General features: G+C 44.7%; 1 protein-coding gene across 5 annotated transcripts in view; it reads right to left on the bottom strand.

The window, feature by feature from the left end:
- Window positions 1–15,188, bottom strand: part of LOC115131988 (microtubule cross-linking factor 2-like) — a 67,476-nt gene extending 52,288 nt beyond the window's left edge. For all 5 annotated transcript variants that reach the window (XM_065020639.1, XM_065020642.1, XM_065020640.1 and 2 more), the window contains exons 1-3: window positions 13,941–15,188; window positions 11,541–11,765; window positions 4,982–5,140 (exon numbers count right to left, since the gene is read on the bottom strand). In XM_065020639.1, coding sequence (XP_064876711.1) covers window positions 4,982–5,140; window positions 11,541–11,765; window positions 13,941–14,852 — 1,296 coding nt within the window. In that variant the 5' untranslated portion in view covers window positions 14,853–15,188. The remainder of the gene's footprint in view (window positions 1–4,981; window positions 5,141–11,540; window positions 11,766–13,940) is intronic.
- Between the last annotated feature and the right edge of the window lie 7,211 nt (window positions 15,189–22,399).

Below are 22,399 nucleotides of genomic sequence, written 5' to 3'. Positions count from 1 at the left end.
TCCGCCAAAACACTATAGTAAATACTACAGTAATGTCCGCCAAAACACTATAGTAAATACTACAGTAATGTCCGCCAAAACACTATAGTAAGTACTACAGTAATGTCCGCCAAAACACTATAGTAAATACTACAGTAATGTCCGCCAAAACACTATAGTAAACACTACAGTAATGTCCGCCAAAACACTATAGTAAACACTACAGTAATGTCCGCCAAAACACTATAGTAAACACTACAGTAATGTCCGCCAAAACACTATAGTAAATACTACAGTAATGTCCGCCAAAACACTATAGTAAATACTACAGTAATGTCCGCCAAAACACTATAGTAAACACTACAGTAATGTCCGCCAAAACACTATAGTAAGTACTACAGTAATGTCTGCCAAAACACTATAGTAAACACTACAGTAATGTCCGCCAAAACACTATAGTAAACACTACAGTAACGTCCGCCAAAACACTATAGTAAGTACTACAGTAATGTCCGCCAAAACACTATAGTAAGTACTACAGTAATGTCCGCCAAAACACTACATGAATTACTATAGTTGTCACGACTTCCGCCAAAGTTGGTCCCTCTCTTTGTTTGGGCGGCGTTCGGCCGTCCAAGTCACCGACCTTCCAGCCATCGCTGATCCTCTTTTCATTTTCCTTTGGTTTTGTCTCGTCTTCCATCACACCTGGTTCCAATCCCATCAATTACATGTTGTGTATTTAACCCTCTGTTCCCCCCTCATGTCCTTGTGGGTGATTGTTTATTGTAAGTGCTTGTGCACGTCTGTCCTGGTGTGCGTCAGGTTATGTGCCCATTATTTGATTGTTCTGTTTACCGGTATGTTTTGGTTTGTTATTAAACTGCACCGTTTGGAAACGCTCTCCTGCGTCTGACTTCTCTGCCGCCAGTACGCACCCCTTAGAATAGTATTTACTACAGTTGTCTTTTACTACAGTCTTTATACTATAGTTAACTGTAAATACTATACAGTATTATACAGTAATCTACAGTAAATAATACAGAATTCACTGTAGTGTTTTTTGCTGACTACAGTAAAGTCAGTAAAAACACTACAGTGAATACTAAAGTATTTTTATGTATTTTTCTAGGCAAGTGAGTTAAGAACAAATTCTTATTTACAATGACGACCTAGGAACAGTGGGTTAACTGCCGTGTTCAGGGGCAGAACGACAGATCAGATGGGGGATTCAATCCAGCAACCTTTCAGTTACTGGCCCAACGCTCTAACCACTGGGCTATCTGCCGCCCCATAGTAGTATAGTATACTATAGTATTTTTTATGCGGTATTCATCACATGAATACACCCCTCAGCTCTTCTGCATGTTGTAAAGCACTGAATGATCAATGGCTCAAGCCCAGAGCATAATCATTCATTCATTGGGAGAAACAACCATGTGACTGATAAGGAAGTAGCTCACGGTCACATGTCCTCCATCTCCACTGACTTTCCCTTTGCCTGTAAGGCTCCTCCCCCTCTCTCTGCTCAAGGACATGCTTCTCCCAGCCTCCGACAAACAAAGGGACAACAGCACTTCCTGAAGGCATAAATAAAATGGGGGCTGGCTCGATATAGTGTTTCCTTGATAAGTAATGGCGTAATGAGTGGCGTTTGCAACACAAAATAAGTGCATTAGGCCTTGGGATTGACTGCTACAGAGGTCTGTGTCCCTAAGCTGTCTCCACTGCGATCCCACTAAATCACTGGGGTAATGAAAGCCCACAAATACACACCAGTAAACATAAAACACTGCCCAGTCTGCCCATGACCTCCAAGAGGAAAAGTATTATAAAGAGAGAGATAGCTATTTGCACATCGCTACAACACTGTATATAGACATCACATGACATTTGAAATGTCTTTATTCTTTTGGAACTTGTGTGAGTGTAATATTTTTTTTATTTCACTTTTGTTTATCCACTCCACTTGTTTTGGCAATGTAAACATGTGTTTCCCATGCCAATAAAGCCCCTTTGAATTGAAATGAATAGAAAGAGAGAGAGAGAGAGAGAGAGAGAGAGAGAGAGAGAACTTGCGAGGAAGCGACTGGGAATGAAAGTGGCGAGATTGAGAAAAATAAAGACAGAGGGAGAACAAGCTAAAGAGAGAGAGAAGGAGGGAGGGAGAGAGAGAGAGAGAGGGAGAGAGAGAAGGAGAGAGAGAGAGAGAGAAGGAGGGAGAGAGAGAGAGAGAGGGAGAGAGAGAAGGAGAGAGAGAGAGAGAGAGAAGGAGGGAGAGAGAGAGAGAGAGAGAGGGAGAGAGAGAAGGAGAGAGAGAGAGAGAGAAGGAGGGAGAGAGAGAGAGAGAGGGAGAGAGAGAGAAGGAGGGAGAGAGAGAGAAGGAGGGAGAGAGAGAGAGAGAGGGAGAGAGAGAAGGAGAGAGAGAGAGAGAGAGAAGGAGGGAGAGAGAGAGAGAGAGGGAGAGAGAGAGAAGGAGGGAGAGAGAGAGAGGGAGAGAGAGAAGGAGGGAGGGAGAGATGTCCTGCTGGATGTTTACACTTGAAGGCGTTATCTTTCCTGACTGCCTGCCCATTTCGCCTATTCGAGCTGCAACCCAACCACCCAACCCAACCCCCTCCCGACCCAACCCCCTCCCCGCCCTACCTCAACCCAACCCAACCCCCTTGCATCACTCCATCCCTCCCTCCAATCCAGCCTCATCACCTTCAGAGGGTCAAAAAAGCTGCAATGGACTCCCATTGATGCAGTTGGAATTAGAGGAGGAGTGAACAGGGAGCGGTGAGGAATGGAGGGGATAAAGAAATACCTTCATCAGCAGTGTTCTGTCTGTGTTACAAGCATTCCACTTTCCTTAATCCATTTGTGTGGAATCACTTCTTGTCAACAAGGTAGCTGGTTAACAGAGGGCAAAGCTCTAGACACAGGCAGCCGAAACCACAAAAAAAATGTATCTAATCTCAGAGAGTTGTCCTTACTTAGCCTCATAGGTGAGCCTACTTCTAATCCCAACATTTTCCATTGGTTTAGAGGGGCGGATGGCGGATCCTTCGCAATACATTTACATGACAAAACGCCGAGAGCCTACGACGGGTTTTAAACAGATCGTCTTGGGAAGACATATGAGAAATAGTCAACAGCCAATCTGGGTTTAACCTAAGGGTTAGTGGTTAATCCATCCTACATATGGACTCAAATGTTACTGACCACATCTTTCAACACAACTGAGGTTAAAAACATTGAAATGTTTTGGGGGGGAATGTCTGATGTCATAGAGCACAGTACATCACAGCCTGCCACAAGCTAAGGGAGGAAACATAAACTGTCCTATTTTCTCCACGTCTTATAAATAATAGACAATATATGTGCCGCCAGTCATTTTACATTTTGTTTGTTGAATTAGATTCTGAGTGGATTGTTATTCAATCATTAAAATGGACCATTATTACATGTCTGCATTGAAACAGAGGAGAAGGAAAACGTGGCAAACACGCCATATTGGCTTTCTCTTTTCCCCTCTTCCTTCTCCCTCTCTTCTCCCTCTACCTGGCCAGCATCTGCAGCCCCTCCACTATCCCAGGAGACAGACGGTCCAGCGGGCAGAATCCGATGGAATAGCCGGGCCCCGGCAGCTACCCCAACACTGCAGCAGCAGCATCACTTCCACTCCCAGACAGGAGCCACAGAATACCAAATTCATTACTTACAAACCGCCTTTTATTCCCCTTTAATACACACAGCCCTGATTCTCAGGGACGGAGACATTCCTAACTGACCGGGGAACAGAGACGGAGTGGGCAGGGTGAAGCCAGGGATCGGCGGGCACACATAACAGTTCTGGATCTGGAAGGGTGTCAGCGATGCAAAGAATTCTCCCTCTCCATTGGGGCGAGCACAACACAGCAGCGGTACCTCACTTAGCATAGGGCCCGCCAAGCACAAAGCTAGCCAACCAGCCTGCCAGCCAGCCAGGCAGTGACTGAGTGAGTTAGCATTGCAGCCAGCCAGACACCCAGCTACCCAACCAGCTACCCACCAAGCCAGCCAGCCCAAACCTCATTCTGAGAGCTGGGCCAAGGCTACGGTCAGTCATCAGTCCCCCCTCCCTGCTCTCCTCTCCTCCATAAAGGGACGGCAGGAGAGAAAGGGGCCTCCTTTTGTCCACTCCAGATTAGTCAACACAGGGGGAGGGCCGAGACTGAGAGAAGAGGGCATTTGATTTCTCCTTAGAGCATAACTGAGCCTAACGCAATATCTGTAGATCGCAAAACAGTGTTTTTAGCAGGAGCATTTATCGGGATAGAAAGACATGCACAAAGCAACTTCCTCCCACGGTTTTCTACTCAACTCTTTCCAGTAAACATGCGGCGAGGCCAAATGAAGAAAGGCCAAATGTCAACATTTGGCTTAAAGGTCACCAGTCCCTATTTGAGTCCAAACAAAAAACACAACGCTCTATCATAAAACTCAAACCGGTCACTTCACAACATATAGGACAACATACAATTGTGGTTCAGTCTGACCGTGTATGTGGTCCCAAACGTTCCATTTACTGAAAACGGACACGTTTTTATTCCAAGCCTGGTGAATTGACATGAAACCTTGAAGAAAGGCAAAAAAACAGATCGGCTCAGCTAAACCTAGCCAACTTAACCCTGGCTACTTAACCCAGCCTATTCAACACAGTGTAACCTATAGCCAAACCCAGCTAAACCCAGCCACTTAACCCAGCTTATTCAACACAGCGTAACCTATAGCCAAACCCAGCTAAACCCAGCCACTTAACTCAGCCTATTTATCACAGCGTAACCTACAGCCAAACCCAGCTAATCCCAGTCCAGCTCAGCCCAGCTAGATACAGCCATGGTCAACCCAACCAAGCCCAGCCCTGCCACACCACACCATGTCTCACTTCTCTGGCCCCATCTACACGGCCCAACCATGGTAATCCCAGCTCAGCCCAATCCCACCCCACCCAGCCTTGTCCTACCTAACGTCTTACCTCTCGTTGCTTCTCCATCTCAGCCTGCAGGACCTGCTTGGCCACCTCGAGCTCCTGGAGCCTGAACCTCATCTCCTCGTTCTCCTGCTCCAAGCGACCCCTCTTCTTCTCCACAGAGTCCAACTCGGTGTGCAGCCGGATGGACACGTCTTTAGCCACCTGACGTCCAAAGGAGGAGACGAGAGAGAGAGAGAAGACATGAGGGAGGGGTGGGGGGGTCAACATCAGAGGTTCATTGATCAAGCATGATCCACGATGCCATGGTCCAGAGTCACACTAAATTACTTTATGAATGTCCTTTGTAAATTGTGATTTGTTTCCAGTATGACCATATACACACTGAGTGTACAAAATGTTAGCAGGCCCTTTTGCCCTCAGAACAACCTCAATTCGTCCGGGAAATGGGCTCTACAAGGTGTTGAATGCGTTCCACAGGGATGCTGGCACATTCGGACTCCAATGCTTCCCACAGTTGTGTCAAGTTGATGTCCTTTGGGTGATGGACCATTCTTGATACACACAGGAAACTGTTGAGCATGAAAAATACTGTAGCTTTGGTCGTAGGTGCGACTGGGATTTACTATCATACCCTGTTTAAAGGCACTTAAATATTTTGTCTGACCCATTCACCCTCTGAATGGCACACATACACAATCCATGTCTCAAGGCTTAAAAATCCTTCTTTAACCTGTCTCCTCCCCTTCATCTACACTGATGGAAGTGCATTTAACAGGTGGCATCAATAAGGGACCATAGCCTTCACCTGGTCCTGGTCAACTCAAGTCAAATGTTATTGGTCACATACACATAGTTAGCAGATGTTAATGCGAGTGTAGCGAAATGCGTGTGCTTCTAGTTCCGACAGTGCAGTAATATCTAACAAGTAATCGAACCATTCCCCAACAACTACCTAATAACACAAATCTAAAGGGTGTGAATGAGAATACATACATATAAGTATATGGATGGTCAGTCTACGTCATGGAAAGAGTGTTCTTAATGTTTTGTCCACTCAGTGTATATGGTTGAGTAAAATATGTCTCTCTGCTGATGGTGTATTCACAGCACAGTAAGAAATGACACCATACTGTAGCTTATCATTAATGTGTTCCAGTATTATCACTAATGTGTTCCAGTATTATCACCAATGTGTTCCAGTATTATCACCAATGTGTTCCAGTATTATCATTAATGTGTTCCAGTATTATCATTAATGTGTTCCAGTATTATCACAAATGTGTTCCAGTATTATCATTAATGTGTTCCAGTATTATCATTCATGTGTTCCAGTATTATCATTAACGTGTTCCAGTATTATCACCAATGTGTTCCAGTATTATCATTAATGTGTTCCAGTATTATCATTAATGTGTTCCAGTATTATCATTAATGTGTTCCAGTATTATCACTAATGTGTTCCACTATTATCACCAATGTGCTCCAGTATTATTACTAATGTGTTCCAGTATTATCATTAATGTGTTCCAGTATTATCCTTAACGTGGTCCAGTATTATTACTAATGTGTTCCAGTATTATCACCAATGTGTTCCAGTATTATCACTAATGTGTTCCAGTATTATCACTAATGTGTTCCAGTATTATCACTAATACAGGTAGGAGTGGAGTAGAGCAGAGACCAGCTCTTATATCAGCATGTGTTGACATGTTGCTACAGAACAAGACTGTTATTAAGGCTGATCTTCTTAAAGTTGGATATAGGTTCCCCTGAGGGGTAGGAAGAGCATTAAATGCAGTTGGGGATCAACACAGACACTATCCAGATGAGCGTATGATGTTCTGCTGGGCCAACAACAACTTGTGTGTGTGTGTGTGTTTCTGTTTGACTGTATATCACCAGGGCACTGACAGGATGTTCAATCCAAATGCAAACCCAGCTGCCTGGTTTTAATTGTTTATAATGAAAGGAGGTGACATGTCAAGGGTGCTCTATTCATACCATAGACAGGAAACACATCCAAAACATCTGAGTGGATTGTCATATTGATGTGCTTGAAAGCATTGTATCATTCAAAATGGTAATATAACATAATGATATCTAAGGCACAATATGATGATTATTATTTCATGTTCTCTCTATTCTTCTACCTCTGCAACATCATTGTATGGGATGGGAGTCTTTTGGTGCAGTGTGGAGTGGGGTACAGTGCTGATCTCATTAAAGGGGGAAGGGGGTCAGAGCAAACAGGGCTCCTGTGTGTGTGCGTATATGTGTGTGTGTGTGTGTTTGAATGTGTGTGCGTGCGTCTGTGTGGGGTACAGTGCTGATCTCATTAAAGGAGGAAGGGGGTCAGAGCAAACAGGGCTTCTGTGTGTGTGTGTACGTATATGTGTGTGTGTGTGTGTTTGAATGTATGTGCGTGCGTGCGTGCGTCTGTGTGGGGTACAGTGCTGATCTCATTAAAGGAGGAAGGGGGTCAGCGCAAACAGGGCTTGTGTGTGTGTGTGCGTATATGTGTGTGTGTGTTTGAATGTGTGTGCGTGCGTGCGTCTGTGTGTTTGTTTGTGGGTGCGAGTGCGTATATGTGTGTGTGTTTGAATGTGTGTGCGTGCGTGCGTCTGTGTGTTTGTTTGTGGGTGCGAGTGCGTCCACGTGTGTCAGAATTGGGGTATTCTCTCTGGCCCTATAACCAGAGCCAATGTGCAGCTGGGAACCACAATGCCCCTCTGTGCTGCCCACTCTGAGAGTGGACCAACCGACCAATTCCCCATCATGCTCAAATTCATCTCTCTCTCTCTCTCTCTCTCTCTCTCTCTCTCTCTCACACACAGACCTTCTCTTTTTTCGGTCTTCCCCTCCTTCTCTCATTCTGCCCATGCCCCTCCCCCTCTCTTCTCCATACTTTAGAAGGTAGAAATGTACATGCAAAGAGACAGACTGCATGGTCAAATCAATGCTCCCTTTCATTAGCGTTCTGGGAGGGTTCCAGGTTATGTTTTTAGACTGGCGGTATATGGCGATCGGGCCCCTTCACAGTAAACAACAGTCTGTATTAACGGCCTGTTAACTTACTACATCTACAGGATTCCCTCCTCCCTCTTGCTGTTCAGCCTCTTTCCATACACTGCCTTGGCTGCCTTCGCCTCCCAATCAAATATCCTGCTTTGATATGTAAAAGTAAAACACATGGATTTCAGCACTCCGTGGGTGAAGTTTCCCCTAGATACAGATCTAGGATCAGCTTCCCATCTCCAACCCCTAACCTCAACCACTATAGAATTTCTGGGGTCACTGCACTAGCGGTTTTAGCATTGGCGAGAGGGGTTCCAGCTGGAGAGCTAGAGGACGTGAATGGCATACAGAGGAGAGGAGTGAAGGTCTTGCAGGACTGGTACATTATAGTCAAGTCCCAACCTTCAGACTCCTAACGTCGATCCTATCCACACCCGGCACTTGAACACGCATACCAAATTAAAAAGAGCCATTTACCCATCAAAAGGGTCTCTTTCACATGTTTTTGTGAGTGTGTGTGTGATAGAGAATATTTTGCATCTCTGAGGGTGGGTTCGTTGGTGTGTGTTTGTGTGTGTGCACGCGCACATGTGTGTGCCTGCATGGGAGTGTGTGTGTGTGTGTGTGCTGAAGCGGCACCATGTTCCCCTTCTTATCCTGCCTGTCAGCACTGTCACAGCTGTTCCTCCACACACCTTTTAACAATGACTTCCCTGTAGATTTTATCATCAGCGTTTTGCATGTTGGCAGTACGCACAGGAGGGGGGAGTGTGTAAAGTATCGGCCACGTCTGTGTCCCAAATGGCCCCATATTCCCTATGTAGTGCACTACTTCTGACTAGGGCCCATAGCCAAGGCCTTACTGTACATAACCTTGGAGAGATATTGTATTTTCTACTTTAATGAGCTAAGAAGTGCTTACAAAGGAGAGCATACTCTATGAAAGCATTGAGTATTTACCATCTAGCTTAGACATTTAATGATAGGAACTAGTATTGCAGTATCAGCTAACAGGCTCAGCCAACTGGTGCACTTTTATGTAACTATCATCTAGTTGTTATCCTTCCTGTTGCAGCCTCTAGAAACTGAAAATAATAATCTTCTTCCCTTCTGTCTATCTATAAAAGGCTCTTTAGTAGTGAAAGAGCAGACCCCTGCACGACAGTTGTTTAGTGGTTACAGAATAATCCACATGGTGGGGCATCCACACACGCTCCTGCTAGTGCCGTGCTGAGCAGGCACAGGGACAAAAATACTTCCTGATACTCCTTGAGCCAGCCAATCGGCTCTCTGATCCGGGCGTGTCTGGCTGACACATGGAGACGGTTTCTATTGGTATCTCCAGGATGCTGCTGTTACTGCTGCCCAGCCATTATCTGCTGCTGAGAGAGGGATGGAGAGAGGGAGATAGAGGAGAGAGAGAGGGAATCCACCCTCTCTCTCTCTCTCTCTCTCTCTCTCTCTCTCTCTGTATCCCTATCTCAACAACCCCTACTTTCCTTCCCTATATGTCACATCACGCCATACTGCAACTCGGCTGTTGCTATGCAGGAGTGCACAGAGGCTCAGCCCACTCATCCTATACATGTGAAGTTAAGAGGGGAAGGATATGGTATCTTTCACACCCCAACCCATCACAGATCACAGGCAATGTGCGAGAGCCTGTGCCTTTGACTCAAAATAAAATACCTCAGTCAAGTTTCCCCAGCAAACAATGACAGTAGCATCATAACATCCAGGCTGGGAGAGATGTTGTTTATGGAATGATTATGGAATGAAAAGGCTAGCTGCCCTGAATAAAATCCACTGACCCAGACAGTGTAATGAGAGACTGATTCTATATCATACTGGTATCTACTGTATATCCCTTAGCACATTTCCATTGTCATGGCAGACCTCAATGTTTTCCATTTCCTATGTTTCGTAGCTCTGGAATTAGGACAGTGGGTCAGAAAGGACAGGAAGTGACCAGGAGAATCCCACGACCATCTCCAGATATCCCACACACACACACGCACACACACACACACACACTCGTACTCGCACGCAGAAAAATGCACGCATTGCACATTCACGCCCCTCCCCCTGCGGAGCGCTGAAGAGCAGGATGCAACAGGAAGTGGGAACAGCTCACTGTGTATGTCACAAGGGAACAAGGACTTAGGAGAGAGAGCGATAATTATGTTAAGCCAATTTAAAGTATAGCCCTACTGGCACAGCCCTATCAGCTTACAGTATGCTATTTTATGTGATCACGTTGGTTGAGTACTGTGTGACTAATAAAGACTGACCATAACCACAAAGCAGTTATTTTCGTCTAAGGAACCAAACGACCCCAATGTGTTGAAACTACCTGTATTTACTGAATGAACCTAAAATGCACAATACATACTAACTGTTCAATAACTCATTGCTGTGCCACAAACACAAAGTAGTAGGTTCTTGCTGTCAAGTAAAAGAATGTCTACAATGGCTGGTACAGGACAGGTCTCAAATATCACATGGAATACAGCCCAAATCCTCTCAAACATGTCAAGACACATTTCCTTCCCCCGGTGCTTGGTTGGTGCGTGAATAAGCCTTACTATCTGAGAACACAGCCGCCCTCACGGTTAGAGGAACTCCGTTTGAAGGGAGTCTGGAGTGCATGGGAGTGTTTAAAGCCCAGTGTGAGGGAAAAGGGCTGAGAAATTTGATCTGTTTTAGTTGGTAGCCAGCAGAAACAATCAGGTATGTGTTGAGTGACTGGCCCTAGCTGTTGAAGAATACGGAGGGAGACGGAGAGGGGAGGCCGAGGAAGCCGGGGTCACATCCCTGTGGTTTGTTTTTGGTTTCCTGTGTTAATGGCCTTCTTTGACTGTCTTCCCCCGGCCCGTTGAGCTCTTGCGCCCACCCGCTGCGCCCCGATTGGCTGCTGAGGGCTTAACTCGGGAGCGACACCAAATCCTTATTCCCCAGAGTCAGCACAGACGGCCGGCACAGAGGCACAATATTACCTGGCCAGAAAGAAGGGACCCCCCCCCCCCCCCCTGTTTCTTTCTTTCTCTCTTTAAAAAAAAGAAAAAGATATACAAATGGACCGTTTTTAGAGAGGGAGAGCGGGAACGGGGCCTGCCTTCAGGGGATGACATCATTACCCTCTCCCCTCTATTCCCTCCTTCCTCGACTCCTGAGAAAGGCCACATTGTGTTTCTGTCACATGGAAATAGATCACAGACGGCTGTGAATGTGGGACGTGTAACCACAGCCTCAGTTCAGTAGGAAGACCAACAACCCGCAACGTCTCCATTAACAAGAAATCCCATCAATGGTGTGTGAATGTATGAATTTAAAGCCAAATGTAACCTTTGTCCTTTGACCTGTTATGTCACACCCCACCCTTTTTTTTAAGTTTACGAAAATCTGCAAGGACCTAAATGCTAGCAATTACCCAAAGTTCAGTCTCTCGTCAAGTTCTGTTTGTGTTGCTGACATACACGATTTAGGCATAGCCTTTACACACAGACACACACACACACATCATCTTGGCTGCCCATCGAAAGTCGATGACAGGCATACACGCGCACGCTCTCCATTCCAGATTCACCTTGACGTCCTGCTCCAGGGTCCGGATGAGCTCCCCGTCCACCTGTCCCGTCTGGGCCACGCGGAGGCTGCGTCTCTCGGCCTTGCGGAGGCGGTACTGCAGGATGCGGCAGGTCTTGTTGGCCTGCTCAAACTGCTGCCTCAGCTCCTGCAGCTGGTACACATCCTCCTCCATGTACATGTCCCTCATCTCCAACATCTCCGAGCGCAGCTCCTCCATCTCGTCCTGGGGGGGGGGGGATCGGGGGAAGGGTGGAGGAGAAGACGGTTTGAGAATGGTAGGAAATGGTCTGGACGAGCTAGTGCCATCATTCGACTACGTATAAGAATTCTTATAGGGACTGTCTCAGCATCAGATCACCAGTCATCGTCAACACCCTCTTCATTAGTTTATCCTTAGCAGGGTGTGTATCGTCATCTCAGACTCAGTAGGCCTTTCCTGCAGTCAAATTACCTAGTGGCCTCATGAGTGGAATGTTATTCATCATTTTCATAATTTCATAATTAATCTACTTTTATTTATTTTTAAAAATCTGAATGAAAATCCGTGTGTTTCCATGTCAAGCGGTTTTGTTATATTTCTGTGATGTATATAACGTGTAATATTGGGATGCAAACTCAAAATTGAATACATTTCAACTCTATATCTGACATGGTACAGGTGTCTTCTTTTATAAAGCCCATCACCATGTGTGTGAGGTGTAAACGTTCGTTTTCACGGGAGATATGCTGATTTAGCCCATGGCAGTAAGACTGTAGCATTAACAACCCCATTGCCTACATAACCCCTCCAGGGGCAAACCAGGGCAGAACACAGATTAATACAGAACTGAACCTTGCCCACCTGATAGAAAGGTGTATAATAACAATGGCAATGTATGATTTAAATCAAACCCCAAAAAGCCTTCCTAGAATTCCCTACTACTACTTACATAATAACACGGTTGAAGAGGCATTAGCCCAAATCCTTACAACCCCCCTGACAGAGGCGCAGTAATAAGGCAGATCGAGTATTTATAAGGGCGGTGGTGGGAGAAGTGTGTAGTAGTAAATACAAGTCTTTTATCGCATTGCTAATATGCCGAGAGGGCTGCCAGGGGGAATGTGGGTCACTCACTGCAGAGCGCGTCACGTGGTGCGGCCCCAGTATAAACAATGGTGTGTGGAGTGAGTGAGGACAGTGGGCGCTCTCGACTGCAGCATCTGCACGACGCAGGCTACCCCCAGCAAACAGCTGTACTAGTCAGACAGGCGTGCCGAAGACAGGCGAGAGAAAGCACGGGATAAATAAATAAAGTTGTCGCGCTCTAGGACTACTCTGGCTGCACGAATGACCTGATTTTAAAAAAACTCATAATTAGACTTAAGAAAAAGATGTGGCACCTCATGCCTGTTTATGGTAATTAACCAGTAAGATTGATTTGATGATTATGGTCTGAAATGAACCAAAAAGTGTTATTGGTGGGGAAGTGTGTATTACACATGCATGCACAGTGGACTGTCCTAGTAATCTGCCTTCTTTTGAAGGGCCATTTTAGAAGGCCACCAAATAGGCTAGTAGTCTATTAGGCCCATGTACACCATAATCATCTTAATATTGCTGTCCCAGACCAGTTAAATATGAAATAAAATGTGCTAATAGTAGCCTAGAAGTTGTTTGGATAAAGCGTTATGTTGCGCAAACCTGTAGGATAATCCAACGTATTAGTGAACCCCTCTGACTGAGGCCGTGTCTGTGACGCATGTCAATTCTTTAAAAAAAATGTTATTATTTGATTGAACCTTTATTTAACTAGGCAAGTCAGTTAAAACCAATTCTTATATACAATGACGGCCTACGTGTAAAGCCCCACGGCCTTGATAATATTGTTTAACAAAATACAATTAGTTTAGATGTACTCCTCCGGCGCCTAATGGATGGGCGCACTACAACCAGCTGCATGTCTGACGACCTCTGATGTTTTGGGCATTCACCACCTGACCATCATGAGCTGTGAACACAACAGCTGAGGTAACATTGATCATGAATTCCCGAAATAACACTGACCAACCCTGAAGTCTCGGTGCCTTCAAAGGGTGGTATTTTGTTGTTGCTTTTGACAAGAGGGAGGAGGGAGTAATCAATTATGCACTCAAGATGTTGTTGGCTTTGTGGCCAGTTTGGGTTTGCATGGATTGCCCTGCTTTTCTCCCGAAGAGCAGAACAGTGATTATGCATAAATATATTAGGTTTTGATTTTGTTGATCCAATTAAAATAGTTTCTCCGGAACCATCTCTTATAGAACTGTTATTGGAGAGCTTTTTTTAATAATGTTTTAAAAAACAAAACCTTTTCACTTTCACAAATGAGAGCAAACAGAAGAAGGAATGTCTGTAGCAAATCTGGAAAAATATGCTTACTTTTAGGTAATCGTTTTCTGATCTCAGTTCCTCGATTTCCCTGACAAATTCTTCATGCATGCCATCCATGAACTCTTCTGTCAGGTCGGAGAAAGCCAGGGAAGTGCTGGCAGGCACCCGGCTGTCGAACGAGGTGAGAGATCGTTCATCCCCCGGAGAAATGCTCCCCTCCCCGGTCTCCACTCCAAAGGAGAGTCGGTCCTTATCTACGGGGGTCTTGGCATGATGGTCACCACGAGTACCCCTATCCGGTGGTCCATCTCCGCAGTCCCTGCTCGGTTTCTCGCCCTCAGCCCCCCCGCCTCGGCTGCTGGATTCGGTGTCACTACTCAGAGCTTCGGTGGAGAGTTTATTCTCCTCCGAGGCGCAATCGGAGATCTCAGAACTGCTATCCGTTGACGACAGCTTGCCCGCGGCGCAACCAGAGTCTTTGCTCAGGTCGTCCGAGGCGTTGCTTGCATCCGCCACCTTCTTCCGACCACCTTTCATCGATTTACTGCCGCTCTTCTGGGCACTGGCAACCGATAGTGTGGATTTCCCGGGCAGTTTTCCTTTCTCTGATTTGGTCTCTTTTCCGCTACCTGGACTACGCCTGGACACCCGGCTGCCTAAATGTATGGATCCTGGTTTAACGCTCAGTGTTGGTGTACCGATGCCTCCCCGGATCTTGGTGAGGGACCATCCAGGCACATCCTTGGGTCTAGCGGGTGACGGAGCCCGGTTGATCTTTTTCTTCTCGTTCACTTGGATGGACTGCACTACGGGCTGTTGCTCGAACTGGTGCTGTTGTTGGGGCTGCGCCTGCCCGCCGTTGGCGTTCTCCGTCCCGCTTTCCATTTTGTGCCTGTGTCTCCTTTCCTTGGGCGAGACAAAGTGAGTTGGCGAATGAACATCAGCCTTTGTCTTTGTCATTCATTCCGCTTTGACAACTACAGAAAACAGAAACGAAACCCCTATCAGAAGAGGTAGAAGTTGAAATTTGTCTCACAACTGCAAACAAATACACTGTAGCAATCCCGAATAACCCGGATGCAGCAGCGTAGAAAGACAGGAACTGCAAGTTGTAACACGTTGTGATGATGTTTCCCCGGTTTTAAAATGACTTTCGTTGAGGTTTTTGCCCCTCTTCTACTTATCTTGCATTAGGCGACTCTCTCCCCGGCGCGGTTTGAAGTGGTAGGAACAGTGGCAGTGTGCTCCCGAGGTTTATTTCTCCGCCCAGCTAGCGGTTCTGTCTGTGACGAATTTGGAGCATCACTTGGAGCTCTCTGCTGCCACCCAGACACGTATATCGTTTCAAGAAGCACACGTGAGACTACAATAAAACTAGGATGCATATAGACTTACTACAAACATAGGCTATAGGCTGCCTATTTAATTCAGGATCAAACTTGATTTGGACAGGGTCTAATACGCAGTACATAATTTGTAGATCGGGAGGTACCGGGAGGTACCGAAACAAAATGTTTGAAATGTAACCTTTATTTAACTAGGCAAGTCAGTTAAGAACAAATTCGTATTTATAATGACAGCCTACACCGGCCAAACACGGGACGACGCTGGGCCAATTGTGCGTCGAACTATGGGACTCCCAATCACCGCCGGTGGTGATACAGCCTGAATGTACTCTTGAAAGTTGTAATAGTAGAATGCGCAAGGTGCAATTTCGAAATTGGGTAGTGCATCATCACCTTCGAGATCTACTTATAACTTGTCAGAAATGTCCAGATCAACTTGCCCATGTCAGCCAAATATGTTTTATTTGTATTTGTATTTATTAAGGATCCCCATCAGCTGCTGGCAAGGCAGCAGCTACTCTTCCTGGGGTCCAGCAACATTTTAGCCCATAGTATTGTTGTATTTTTTTTGTCACTGAAATATCACATGAATACAAGTTAGACGTGGCACAATGTATAGAATTGCAAGAAAACGAGCTTTAAAACTCCAACATTTTCTTTGTTCCTCAATGCTGGCAAAGTTTGGGAACCCCTGCTATAAGGAAATATATGATGAAGTGCAACTCTGGAGAGGTGAGAGCTGCAGGCTGAGGTCTATCAGAGCAGAGAGGGAGAGAGAGAGATCATAGAACGTGAATCTCATTCTAGTCCTGCGAGAGATAGAGGCTCGGCTTCTCACACAGCCACTGCCACGCATTGGTCCCAAACATAGGTTACAAAGTTGCGCAAATCATAAGCCTGGGCCGGCTCAACCGTTATAGAACATGTTTACTCGTTGCTATGGTAGCATCGCTATTTATGAACATAGTTTCCTCTGCGGAGACATAATTTGGCCTGCAGGCAAATGACATCAGCATTATTTTCACTGAGAGACACTTGGTTCTGTGGCCCTTCTCCGGGTTGACAGTGGTGTATTCAGTTCACATTTATTTATTTATCTGTTATTTTACCCGGTAAATTGACTGAGAACACAACATGGGGAATAGTTACAGGGGAGAAGGGGGATGAATGAGCCAATTGTAAACTGGGGATTATTAGGTGACCATGATGGTTTGAGGGCCAGATTGGGAATTTAGCCAGGACACCAGGGTTAACACCCCAACTCTTACAATAAGTGCCATGGGATCTTTAATGACCTCAGAGAGTCAGGACACCCGTTTAACTTCCCACCCACAGGGCAGTGTCCCCAATCACTGCCATGGGGGATTGGGCTGGTTTTTTTTTAGACCAGAGGAAAGAGTGCCTCCTACTGGCCCTCCAACACCACTTCCAGCAGCATCTAGTCTCCCATCCAGGAACTGATCAGGACCAACCCTGCTTAGCTTCAGAAGTAAGCCAGCAGTGGTATGCAGGGTGGTATCCATCATTGCCAGCACACACAGAGGTTTGAGTACACAGGGGCCCCCACAACACATTCTGGCCTGCTTCCATTTCACTTGAGCACACCTGTGTGTATATTCACCTCCTACGATCTTTCTTTCTTTCTCTCTTTCATTCTTTCACTTATTGTTCATCGAAACAGGCTCTATTGTTCTCTTTCTCTCTCTCCCTCTCCCTCTCGCTCTCACACGCACACGCACACATACACACAAGTATTCATGCACGCATGCACGCATGCACACACAGTATAATTTCATATGCTGTAATAATATGTGTAATCTTAGCGTCGTATAGGCAGTTATTATACAATCACATTAAAACGTATAAATTAACACCTTAGGGTATGAGCACAAGTTTCAGTCTCAATGCTGTAATATTTTTTTAATATTTTTTTAACACTTGTATATGTTTTCTCTTGATCATGTGTTGTTTTGTCTGTCGATTTGCCATGTGCCAGAATGAGTCTATCAGACTAACAATTCAACACAGATCTAAGCCTCAGTGGAAGAATGGTATTCTCTGAATAATGACGCAGGAATCACACAGGAGCACAAAGCCCATACTCCCTAATTACTTTACTATGTAATGACTGCTTAATACTATGCTGTTCACACACACCAACACGCACAGACACACACAGACACACATGCGTGCACACACCCACGGGCACACACATACACACACACAGCGCAAAGCTCCTGGTTAACCACTCACAGGCTTAATTCCAGCCTATCCAGGGTCTAATACAGGCTGATAGTTACCTCCAGCTCCTCAAAAACATATTGGATTCATAAACTGTAAAGGCAATCTTGTAAAACCAGCAATGGAATAATGGTAATGGGGGTAATATTTATAATCTATGAGCTCCAAAATGATTGAGACAGTGACAAATGTTTTGTTGTTTCGGCTCTGTAGTCCAGCATTTTGGATTTGAAATGATACAATGACTATGAGGTTAAAGTGTAGAGACTGTCCGCTTTAATTTTTGAGGGTGTTTTCATCCTTAGAAGTAACAGCCGTTTAGAAAAACACTTCAACATGAATGTGAATGCTTCCATGATTGTGGATAATCCTGAACGAATCCTGAATAACGATGAGTGAGAAAGTTACAGGGGCAGAAATATCATACCCCCCCAAAACAAAAACAAAAATGTGTCACTGCCCCAAAACGTTTGGAGCTCACCTGTTATACCTCACATGTGACCCGTAATAAGACTATGCAATTAATGGACACAGTCTATTAAAAGGTATATCTGACTCCATTTAACATTATAGGAAAACCATGTGCAATCAAGTATTATGCGTTTTGCTGACTAAGACCAAGGAATGGTCATGAGAAGCGATTACCAAAGAAAGCATTATTTCATAACTTGGTCAAATGAATGGATTCACATACAAGGCATGGAGATACAGACATTAACAAAGAACAATTCTAGGCACATATATCCCGAAGTTAACTTACAAGACAAAACAAAGAGATGCCTAGACGCCTAGGAAATAAGCAAATATCATACAACTGTTCTCCAATGGACAGGATGCAGGATAGTAGAGAGAAAAACAGACCTTCATTCCATTTATAACAGCTGAAGGTGTAACTTCTTCAAGCAAAAAAAAAAAACCCACCATTGACCGATCAAACTATGCCAAGTTTACAGTAACTTGATCACCCAGGCCAAATCTCCACAGGGTGTCACCGCATCTAAATGCTTGTGTGTGGGACGAGACCGATGGAAACAAGACCAATACAACCCCTTTACATCGAATCATTTAGAGTTCAGCCTGTACAGACACAAGTTACCACAGAGACCATACATCCATATAGATGGCATCAGAGTCCTCCTCAGGGGACAAGTTTCAGAAAGATACCAGAGATGGATACCGTGTCGTTATTCTGTCACACATTCCAGTGACCAGTCCTCTGAATACCGTAGAGAGAGATACTTATCTACCTCACTTGCTTTGGCAATGTCAACATATGTTTCCCATGCCAATAAAGCCCCTTGAATTGAATTGATACATTTTGATCCCTTGATGGGGGAAGGGCTGACTGATCCTTGGGTATTGTCTTGGTCCATTTGCTGTTCGGCCAGAGGTGGCAGAGAGCACATAAATTAGGGCTGAGCCTACAGAATGTCACAAAGTAGGGGTCATGATTAGCTGTGAGCTTCCTCCAGGGATCACGTAACAACATTAGGCTACATAAAACCTATCAAGGGGGATTTGCACAGAGAGAGTACATGGAAGGCTGTCAGCATCTCAGTGGGAAACCGGCTCCATTCAATCTATCTATCTATCTACCTACCTACCTACCTACCTACCTACCTACCTACCTACCTACCTACCTACCTACCTACCTTCCTACCTACCTACCTGCCTGCCTGCCTGCCTGCCTGCCTGCCTACCTACCTACCTACCTATCTATCTATCTATCTATCTATCTATCTATCTATCTATCTATCTATCTATCTATCTATCTATCTATCTATCTATCTATCTATCTATCTATCTATCTATCTATCTATCTATCTATCTATCTATCTATCTATCTATCTATCTATCTATCTATCTGTCTGTCGATAGATAGTGATGATAACATAGCAACAAGTTCTATAACTAATATTTCATAGGGTATTATATGACTTCGGCCAGCTAGGCAGCCAAAGCTTTTCTATGTCCTGGCCCCCCAATGGTGGAATGAGAATCCCCCTAACGTTAGGATAGCAGAGTTCCTGCCCATCTTCCAAAAACAACGTAAACCCTACCTCTTCAAAGAGTATCTTAAAAAAGACATCTCAGTCTTACCCCCTCCACACACACACACACACACACACACACACTTTGCTGATATCTACTTTATTGAGGAAAAATGGACTTACTACAACTGTGATATGTGGTTGTCTCACCTATATGTATCTTAAGATGAATGCACTAACTGTAACAGTAAGAGCATCTGCTAAATGACTCAAATCTAAATGTATATGCCATCTGCAAGGATGGGCGTAGTGTCAACAAAGCACTTTGTGGTGCCAGCCAGGGCTGCCAGGTCTGCCTTCTTGGCACAGCCAGGATATGGCGTGGAATCACAGGTGGCATCTGGGCCCAGCGCTTCACCGATCACAGAGCTGGAACGGGGAAGGAGAGACGACCAACGCTCATTAAAAGTAGACATAGTCCTTAATTACCTAACACCTCCTTCTTTCCCTTCCAGTATATTATAGTCAAATTATATGAACTCCATTCTCTCTGGACATAAAGCAGTATAGGCTAATACCATACAGAAAAAAACTGCTGTCCAAGCAAGTCTTTACATTACAGTAATTGGAATCCAGTCATCCTCAACATACGTTTTGAGAACTTGTTATGGCCATTAGCGATCAGCAGTGCTATTCCTTAAGTATGCCAGCGTTCTCAGAGACAGATTTCAACCGTGATTTAAACAGCCCCAACCGCTGGTGGGATATGAAGTAAGACTATTTATAGTATGGATAATGAGCATTTCTTCAGCTTTCAACCCTGATCCCGATGGCCTGCGTAACTGTAACCATATCAACATTAGGATCCCCTTCTGATCTGTTGTCGCTCAAAGAGCTAGATGAACACTATTTCTGGGGCGCCGGTGATTTGCCACCATGTTTCCAGAGTGATGGTTAGGATGCCAACAATGACGATAACTGTGTGTTCATCTTTTATCTGGCCATGTTACTGTGTTCCTCCGCTTGTTCTTTGTTGATGTGTCACATGGGAGGCTCAGGCTCCTTAAATCCTTAGATCCTTAAAATATGGCGGTGAGTGACATACATCACAGTAATGGCACGTGACCTTTGTGTGTAAGGGTAAGCCTACATTCAATTTGAGCTGTCTTTTGAATCAAACGGCCAAATACATTTGTTTCTGTTTTATTATTTGATATTCTCACAACATCTGTGTTGCCTTCAATTCACTCTCAAAGCAGTTACAGATTTGACCCATTGACAGATTTCATCTAGAGATTGTGAGACAACATATATTGGAAACGGAATAGATTTCGGTTCAAACTGACCATGGAAGTAGACCAAGAAAATGCATCACATGCATCACAGTTCTCTACCTCCATCTAGTGGGAATATGAAGAATAGCCACGAAGGATGGATTCCGCAAAGGCAAATCAGGGCATGTCACCTGAGGTACTGGTAAGAGTGAATTAGACTAACCCTGAAATGAATATGACTACTCCTTGAAGTACACAACAATTTCTCAGAGAAAAACAACTATGTGATATGTCATTTATGAAAAGCCTATCTGATTATAAAATATATGGCACTTTCATGTCATACACTCAAAGCCTTCTTGTTCAAGCCATATTCCACAAGAATAAAATTGTTTTGGACCCGTAGTTATGATATGCCGAGAGAGAGAATTGTTTTTTTTCTTCTCCGAAAGCGCTGAAACAAAACCAGCCTGTGGCATTCTCTAGCACTGGCTAGCTGTGTAATTACCGTACATAATGCTGAATGACTTCTCTGAGGCCGGGCTCAACAACTTCCCTCTCGGTTGCCATGAACCATCGGGGCGAAGCCGCTTCAACAATGGCCATAATTATGCACTCTCTCTGTGCAGAGCGATGGATTGCTTGCCTGTGGTTAAGTTTTTAGGAGGGTGAGGGTAGACAAGCAGATCTATGTTTTGTTGAAGAGCCCAGAACTGGGCAGTGCTTGAATGGATAAAATAACACCCTCACTCACCAAATCATCAGACTTTAATATATAACAAAACTAGGACAAGAACTTGTCTGATCCACTCAACATCTCATCTGCTCTCAGTGAAGGATTGGAAATGAATTGTTATGCTCTCTCTCCCTCCTCCAGTGTCTCTCTCTGATATGAAACTCACACACACAGACACACACACTAGTCATTTTACCCCTACTATATGTACATAGCTAACTCAACTACCTCGCACCCTTGCACATCGACTCGGTACTAGTACTCCAAGTACATAGCCATGTTATTTTTTTACCTGTTATTCACTGTGTAGTTATTCCTTGTGTCTCTATCTATATATATTTTAAAATCGATATATCTTTAGCTCTGCATTGTTGGAAAAGGACCCGTAAGTAAGCATTTCACTGTTAGTACACCTGTTTTTTACAAAGCATGTGGCAAATAACATTTGACTTAGTAATTAGATACGTTTTTGGCATACATCTCCTTGTCCCTAATGTGGATAAAAAAACATGTTTTTGTATCCTTAAAAAAATGAATACTGTGTGTAATGTTATTTAGTTCACCCACCAGCCAGCCTGTGTGTGTGTATTCTGTATTTACACTGAGTGTACAATACATTAAGAACACCTGCTCTTTCCACGACATAGGCTGACCGGGTGAATCCAAGTGAAAGTTATGCTCCCTTATTGATTTCACTTGTTAAATCCACTTTAATCATTGTATATTAACGGGAGGAGACCGTTTATGGTAGTAGGTGACAGAAGCACCGGTTTTAGTGTGTCAAGAACTGCAACGCTGCTGGGTTTTTCACGCTCAACAGTTTCCCTTGTGTATGAAGAATGGTCCACCACCTGTGGGTGTCAACATGGGCCAGCATCACTGTGGAACGGTTTCGACACCTTGTAGAGTCAACTCCCTG

The sequence above is a fragment of the Oncorhynchus nerka genome, linkage group LG7 (assembly GCF_034236695.1).
Source record: "Oncorhynchus nerka isolate Pitt River linkage group LG7, Oner_Uvic_2.0, whole genome shotgun sequence".
Lineage (NCBI taxonomy): Eukaryota > Metazoa > Chordata > Actinopteri > Salmoniformes > Salmonidae > Oncorhynchus > Oncorhynchus nerka.
Note: the sequence above shows the minus strand (reverse complement) of the source record. Positions and strands in the feature narration are given on the sequence as shown.